Source organism: Lolium rigidum, chromosome 7, assembly GCF_022539505.1.
Source record: "Lolium rigidum isolate FL_2022 chromosome 7, APGP_CSIRO_Lrig_0.1, whole genome shotgun sequence".
NCBI lineage: Eukaryota > Viridiplantae > Streptophyta > Magnoliopsida > Poales > Poaceae > Lolium > Lolium rigidum.
In genome coordinates, this window is record NC_061514.1 from 184,136,654 (window position 1) to 184,144,348 (window position 7,695).

Below are 7,695 nucleotides of genomic sequence, written 5' to 3' on the forward strand. Positions count from 1 at the left end.
AGGTCCCCGTAAACCATACTTTAAATTTTGTGAAATAAAAAATTCTAACAAATATATATACTATTTTACGATCAGAAATTTCTCTATTTATATTTTCCAAAACACACCATATTTTTATGGGACTTTTTTCCATACACCCCTCCGGTATATATAAATCTATATATATTTCACTTTTTAATTATTGGAGCACAAAAGTACGAGATTTTAAAATTTTAAAAAAAATTAAAGTGAATGGTGCATTGGTGTCCATGTATCAGAGACATTTTCTGTATTTCTTCCGGCTAAAATTAATCAACGCTGATTAAGAATTACATTTATCCTGAAAATTCTATATGGATGTGCCAGTTAATTTGGGTCGGAGAATGTATAATTGTCGTACAATGGTCTGGTCTACGGTTACTACCCCGGTTACACGACGCATGTAACTCTCACTGTCTTTTGCGCTCTCTGACGACGAGTCACGTATTCACCACGTACACGCAGCTCCCATTCACAGACCATGTAGCAGCAGTAAGAGCAACAAATCGAAATACAGAGATAGGGATAGGTATAAACGATAAAATATCCCAAGTCCACGCACGCAAGCACTCACTGCTTGAGTCCTGGCCCCAGCTAAGACGCCAGCCCGTCACCCTCCTCCTGCTATATATAACTGGCCTTCCCAATCTTTACCTCCACCGGCCATCCACATCTCACTCACTGCTTCTTCCTCCTCCAACCAAAAGTTCGGCACACAAACATCACAACACTGGCAGCAGAACAAAATGGGGCTCTGCATGTCTAGCGGCGCGGCAGCTGTGGCGGCGGTGCAGGCCGACGGTCTGGCCGCGTCGACGGCCATGGTGCTCCTGCCCACAGGGGAGCTGCGAGAGTACACGCCCCCGGCCACAGCCGCGCGGGTGCTCCAGGACTCCGTCGACGCAGGAGCCGGCTGGTTCCTGTGCGACGCCGACGCGATGGGGTTCGACGGCGCCGTCGCCGCCGTGGGCGCGGCCGAGGAGCTCCGCCCGGGCCAGATCTACTTCGTGCTCCCCGCGGACGCCCGCCGCAACGGGCTCCGGCGGGAGGACATCGCCGCGCTCGCCGTCAGGGCGTCCGCCGCGCTCGCCAGGACGTCCCGCACGTCGCCGCTCGTGTTCGCGCCTCCACCGGAGAAGGCCTTCCAGGCCGCCGCATACAAGACCGTGCCGGCGCTGGCGGCCAAGAGGCGGCAGGTGGCGCGCGCCAAGAGCGCCGGGAGGATGCAGACGCGGTTCGCGCCGGATCTGAGCGCCATTTCCGAGTGCGACACCAGTGAGTGAACGGACACGGATCGAATCAAGAACAGATATTTGGGGAATGATTGATTCTAATCTCCGTCGAACATGGAGGAGGCGCTCCGACCATTCTGGAGAAAGGACGCGCGGACGGCCGGAATTGATGTCGCCAGGCTGGCGGAGGCTGCATCAGCGGCTGACAAAGCGGAGGGCCGTCAGATGGGTCTGCTGAGGGGGGTGACATGATGGATTAGCGCGTGTAATTTGTAGGAACAAAATTTTGATCGTGTTAGATGATTTTGATTCTCTAAAAATGAAGGATTGAGAGACAAAAAAAATTGTGCATACAAGCTGTTGAATTTTTTCTTTTGAGAATCACAGAGCTTTATTGATTACTTAGAGCATCTCCACTCGTCCCCCCGACGAGGCCCCCGGCGAGCGTTTTTTCCATCCGGACGGCGTAATTCGGCCCAGTCGCGCCCCCGGTTCCTCGTTTCGTCCGGATTGGGCCTAATCCATCCGGCGATCCCACGCCATCCCCGGCCCCCGGGGAGCGCCGGGACTCCGGACGAAACGAAAGCGCGCGTGGCCCCAACTTGTCGGCGACAATGGCCTCCGATCTACGCGCAAAACCCTCGTCTTCCCGATCTACGGCAAAACCCTCGTCTTCCCGATCTACGGCAATACCCTCGTCGAACGAAAGCTTTGAACTCTCAAGTGGTGCAACATAGATAGATTATATATATATATTTCGAATATAATTCGAATAAACATAAAAATTACATATAAAAACTTTAAAACTAAACTACTTCTTCTTCTTCTTAGAAGGCCCCGCCTCATCGTCGTCGCGGCGACGCTTCCGCTCGTCACCTCCTCGTCGGAGGAAGTTGAGTCCTCCTCGTCGTCGTCCTCATCGCCCTCTTCGTCCTCCTCCTCCCCGCTCCTCCTCCCTGCTCCCCGCTCCTCCTCCTCTTCCTCGGCCTCTTCCTCGGCCTCGTTCCTCGGCCTCGCTCCACGGCCTCTTCGTCCTCCTCCTCGTCGTCCCACTCGTCCTCGCCGGCCGGCGGGGGAATCGTCGCCGTCGGACGATGCAGCTCGGATCCCACCAATGGCGCCATCCAGCGGCTTCCCTCGCTGTCGCGTGTCCGATGGCCAAGAGATATCGCTCATGGTTGACGGAGGATGGTGACGAGATAACGGATGAATGGCGTCGGCCGTCGGAAACCGTATATGTAGGTCTCTCGACGAAAGAGAGCGCCGGTTGCTCTTCCGCGGAGTTCGTGCTCCATTACGGCGGTTCTCGCATCGAGGCCACTTCGACCGTTCCCGACGAGTCGTTTCGGCTCTCCAGTCCACTTCGCGACGGTTCAATGCGGCGAGGGAACTCCGACGATTGCCCTTCCCGGTGACTCGCGCCGTCGCTATGCACGCGGTGGGTGCGCGTCCATGGGCTCGCGGCTGGAAAAATGGGCCTCCCCAGGCCAAAAACTACATCCATCCGGCGCTAAATTTCGCCGGATTTGGGCGTGGGGAGCCCAAACGAGTGGGGATGCTCTTAACATCATTTCAAAGTAACTCCCGGATGAACTCCGGAATAGCATCAGAATAAAGATTAAAAAAGAATGCTCAATACTACGAGTTAAACAGTGCGCCGCGACAGTCAACTTGCGTCCAACATGCTTGAACGAGCAGACTGCCTAAACATGTTGTTTACTTGTCCTGTTTTTTTTTCAACCCAATGATAAAATGATTTTTATCCTACGGGGCATAATTTCATCATTTTATTTGTGAAATATCGTACAAACGCGGATACATATCTCTTAATGAACGAGGGCGGAGGTGTTAGTCCATGCTTTGTCAGCTTCTTGTATCAGTCCCGAGCCGCAAATACACGCAGTGTAGGAGCGAAACTTCCACTGCTCGTCGTCGTGGGAGGCGGAGTTTCTGCAGCCGCCCGAGGTCGCCCCGCGGCCAATCTAGGCGTCCCCGCGTCCGACTGAGGACCTCCCCGACATCATGGCGATGTGGCGCTCTAATCAGTCGTTGCCGCTTACGGATTTCATCGACAACACTGAAATTGTGGTTGACGGTGCGACAAAGGGGATATGATGTGGCGGAAGTGGGGATGGTTTTCATCCGCATTGGTCTCTCCGACCACAATAGATACCAACCGATGCGGGCCCCAATCAGAGCCCTCTAAAATATTTAATTCATACCTCTTATACAGTGTCTGGTATGGCCCAAAAAAGGTCTAAATCGCCATTTTTTTTTTGCTTTACGGGATGATTTACGGTGTCCACTATAGATGCTCTAAGGGCTCGAGGCCGGCCATGGCGTACACGGGGATATCTTTCTCCCCTACGGCCCTTTCACGCCTTCTCTAACACTATGCGCGCCGCCTTTGAAAGAGGCCCGGATCCGCCAAAAATATATCTAAATACTATTTAATACTTCTTTTGTTAGACAATAGTCTCTCCACATTGTAGGATGTAGGGTGCCGAAAGGCGAGTCCAACTGAGTGCCATGTCAGCAAACATGGATCTCCTGAGGATCCGATGACCTTCAACGAAGTAATAGGCTTATTCAATGACTAGAAGTTTCATATTAGAAAGCAAAACGACAGTAGTGGTGTTACCGACTTAAGTTCAGTGACATCTGACGTATTTTACTCCTGTTGTCCCAGAAATAATGCTAAACTTGAATGTATGCATATAACCCACCCGATTCATATTACTTGACACCAATAAAGATATATTTTAAATATATTTTAATTGTACATACCTCTATTTTAATATCGAGTAATGTGAGTCGGAGGAAGTACGTTAAATAGTACTAAGATATATTTAAATTTAGATAATTCTGTATCATCCTTTTCAGGATTGGGTAAGTAGTAGTACTAAAGTTGCACCAATATATCCACCTTAAAAAAATCCATCAGGCGTAAGAATTTCATTTGAATTTCGGATAATCGCTCATCGGTTTGATCACATCTGTTTACGTACCCCGACAGGCCAATAATATGTGTGCGCAACGGCATCGGTGCGTGCAGTGCCTACTTGTCCAATTGCAGATCACCATGAAAAACAAAATACATGTCCGTCAAAAGGATCCGACCTGCATTATTGGTCCGGTACGCGCTGGTCGGACCCATACAAAGCCGAGCGGGACCTGCGCAACGAGAGCGCATGCACCAGGTGAGATGTGACGACGACGCTACGTACCGGACCACCCATGCTCTTCCCCGCGACGTGGCCGGGTGCTTGGAGTGCATGCACTGTGCCACGTACGTGTAGAAATGCAGCGTACATAGCCAACTCATGCCGCATACAGATGCACGATCGACACTATTTGTGTGGAGTAATAATTTTCCTGATCAATCATTCCTTCATTCACCTCTACAGTGCGACGCTGGCCCGGACCAACAGCGATTTGGCCCTTAATTGGATCTGGTTGCACTAGCTGGCAGACCCTGTTGAAACAGTGATTTGTCGCTGTGCGTGTCTCCAACCTATCAAATGTCATCGGCACATGTTTTTCATTCTCCTCAACCTGAATGTTCTCGACACCCACAACCTGGAACAAGTACTGCATATACTATGTCATACACACCGTCAGGCTCACAGCTACTGAGTATATGTACCCTTGCCGTCTTGTGACCCAACTAGAGACACGTCGTTCCTCGCCTGCTGGGGGGCAAATTAAAGAAACGTATAGGCCATCTACGTTTGTGGGTACGCTGGTGTCCATTTGGATGCATCTGGGTAACAAGGAACTTTTTATTTGCTTCAACTATAATATTTCAGCTATGTCGGTTACCAGGCATACACACACCATCCGTCAATCTTATATATGCGCCTATGTTTTCTTCAAGTACTAGTATAAGATTTCAATTACTTATGCGGGAAGTGGTTTTGTCTCTTGAGTTCCAGTGCTCTAATTATTTTTTTAAATATAAGGTATTTTTACAAATTATTAAAAAAATTGAAAATAATTCTGGAAATTGTTAGTGAGACATCTCAGAATCATGCAAAAAATCTTAACCTTGCATTCTTTTTATTTTATGCTAGAAAAAAATAACAAAATCTAATATGCTTCGGAGATTTGAAAATGTACTAGTCAGATCTACACTTTTGTCATTTGTGTAGCTCAGAATATAAAGTATTTAAAATTGATTTTTTACACGTTTGTGGGATATATTATTGACAACAAGCAGATCATTTTTCCAGAATTTTTAAAACTAAAAAATATAATTTCCTTATTTTTGAAAAACGAGACCACGGATGCCCGTGTGCACCAAATCTCCATTCTTACTTATGACACTATATTGTTTCCGTGCTTCTATCTCCATTCATTATTCATAACATGCTTTAGGCTTTTCTTTTTCTTTAGAAAATGCATACACGTCCAAACACCTAGTTTTAATTTTAGTGTTACATTTACTCCTCTTGTCCCAATTTAGTCCACATTATTAGAGTATTTAAAGATAAGAGAGATGATGGGTGGTACATTTTATGGTGCAATTTCTACTCTACTCCATAAACCTTTTAAAATACTTATATGTCGACTTATTTGTGGACGGACATACAATGGAGTATCTTGTAATAGTGAATGAAAGGATTATTTTTGGTCTGAGTTAGTACAAATCCTTTAAGAAATTTGTGTACTCCTCTCGTTTGGAAATACAAGAGTACTTTGTTTTTTGAGACAAATTTTAACTAATAACTTAGTCAATTAAATATGAGTTACATGTCATCCTAAAATATATGATTGGATGCATATTTCAAAGAACTTTCAGATGATATACTTTTGAATAACTTACAACTTATATCTGGCTAACAAAATTATCGTTCAAAGTTTGACACAAAAAAAGTACTGGTCTTGTATTCACGAACGGATGGAGTACCATATACTAAGAAAATATGGTTAGTTTTTTAAAAATAAAATCACAATGAGATTAAATTGCTTTGCAATAATGTTGGTGAAAATCCATAAAACTCATAGTTTACTCCGAAAACATTTATAGAAATTTATTTAGATTTGTGTACTGATCTAGTTCTGCTCCAAAAACATTTATAGCATTATTTTTTATGTTTTTTTGTATTTTTATTTATCGTTTCTATGATTTTAAATTTGGTTATGTAAATTCTAGAAATTGTAAACACACATCTCACTGTCTTGCGCTCTCTGACGACGAGTCTGTACGCACGTATTCACCAGGTAGGCAGGTAGAAATCGAAATACAGAGATAGGGATAGCAGGTATAAACAACAAAATATCCCGAGTCCAAGCACGCAAGCATTCTGTTCTGGCCCCAGCCAAACACCAGCCCGTCACGCTCCCTGCCTCCTCCTCCTATATATAACTGGCTCTCCCTACCTTTCACCTCCATCGCCATCTCACTCACTGCTTCTTCCTCCTCCCACCACAGCTTCACACAACAACAACATCACACAATCTCACAACAGTGGCAGCAAGAACCTCAAATCAGACCCAAGACAATGGGGATCTGCATGTCTAGCGGCGCGGCAGCTGTGGCGGCGGTACAGGCCGATGGTCTGGCCGCGTCGACGGCGATGGTGCTCCTGCCCACAGGGGAGCTGCGAGAATACACGCCCCCAGCTACAGCGGCGCGTGTTCTCGAGGACTCCATCGAAACGGGGCGCGACTGGTTCCTGTGCGACGCCGACACGATGGGGTTCGACGGCGCCGTCGCCGCCGTGGGCGGGGCCGAGGAGCTCCGCCCGGGCCAGATCTACTTCGTGCTCCCCGCCGAGGCCCGCCGCAACGGGCTCCGGCGGGAGGACATCGCCGCGCTCGCCGTCAGGGCGTCCGCCGCCCTGGCCAGCAAGTCCAGCACGTCGCCACTCGTGTTCGCGCCTCCGGCGGAGAAGGCCGACCAGGCCGCCGCCGCCTACAAGACCGTGCCGGCGCTGGCTGCCAAGCGGCGGCAGGTGGCGCGCGCCAAGAGCGCCGGGAGGATGCAGCCGCGATTCGCGCCGGATCTGAGCGCCATTCTCGAGTGCGACACGAGTGAGTGATTTTCTGGGATCGAAGCAAGAGCAGATATTTGGGGATGAATCCAGTCTATGTCTCGAACATGGAGGACCTCCGACCATTCTGGACAAAGGACGCGGACGGGCGGAATTGATGTCGCCACCCTGGCTTAGGCTGCATCAGCGGCTGACAAAGCGGAGGTCCGTCGGATCTGTATCGGACGGACGTTGCTAGCTTGGATCGGAAGATACCATAATGTCGGTGTAGATATGGCTTGTGGGGTGACGTGATGGATTAGCATGTGCATAATTTGTAGGAACAAAATTTTGATCGTGTTGTTTCGCAGAACAAAAAAGTTGAGCGTGGTATTACCTGAGTTTGGTTCCCTGAAAACGAAGGATGGACTGTGGAGAGAGGATTTTTGTGTGAATGCGAACTATTGAAT

The 7,695-nt window shown here is 48.3% G+C and overlaps 2 protein-coding genes across 2 annotated transcripts; both read left to right on the top strand.

Moving 5' to 3' along the window:
• The first annotated feature begins 691 nt into the window (after positions 1-691).
• On the top strand, positions 692-1,574 carry LOC124669625. The gene has a single exon (XM_047206206.1). It carries the CDS (start codon positions 765-767, stop codon positions 1,299-1,301), a length of 537 nt encoding a protein of 178 aa, XP_047062162.1. The 5' UTR covers positions 692-764; the 3' UTR covers positions 1,302-1,574.
• A 5,111-nt stretch (positions 1,575-6,685) lies between these two features.
• LOC124670477 lies at positions 6,686-7,495 on the top strand. Its single transcript, XM_047206974.1, has one exon. The coding sequence runs from the start codon at positions 6,755-6,757 to the stop codon at positions 7,292-7,294; it is 540 nt and encodes a 179-aa protein (XP_047062930.1). The 5' UTR covers positions 6,686-6,754; the 3' UTR covers positions 7,295-7,495.
• The last annotated feature ends 200 nt before the right edge of the window (positions 7,496-7,695 follow it).

Bases quoted from the DNA above. Each gene is read 5' to 3' on its own strand.
- LOC124669625 (XM_047206206.1), top strand. From the start codon at position 765: ATGGGGCTCTGCATGTCTAGCGGCGCGGCAGCTGTGGCGGCGGTGCAG.
- LOC124670477 (XM_047206974.1), top strand. From the start codon at position 6,755: ATGGGGATCTGCATGTCTAGCGGCGCGGCAGCTGTGGCGGCGGTACAG.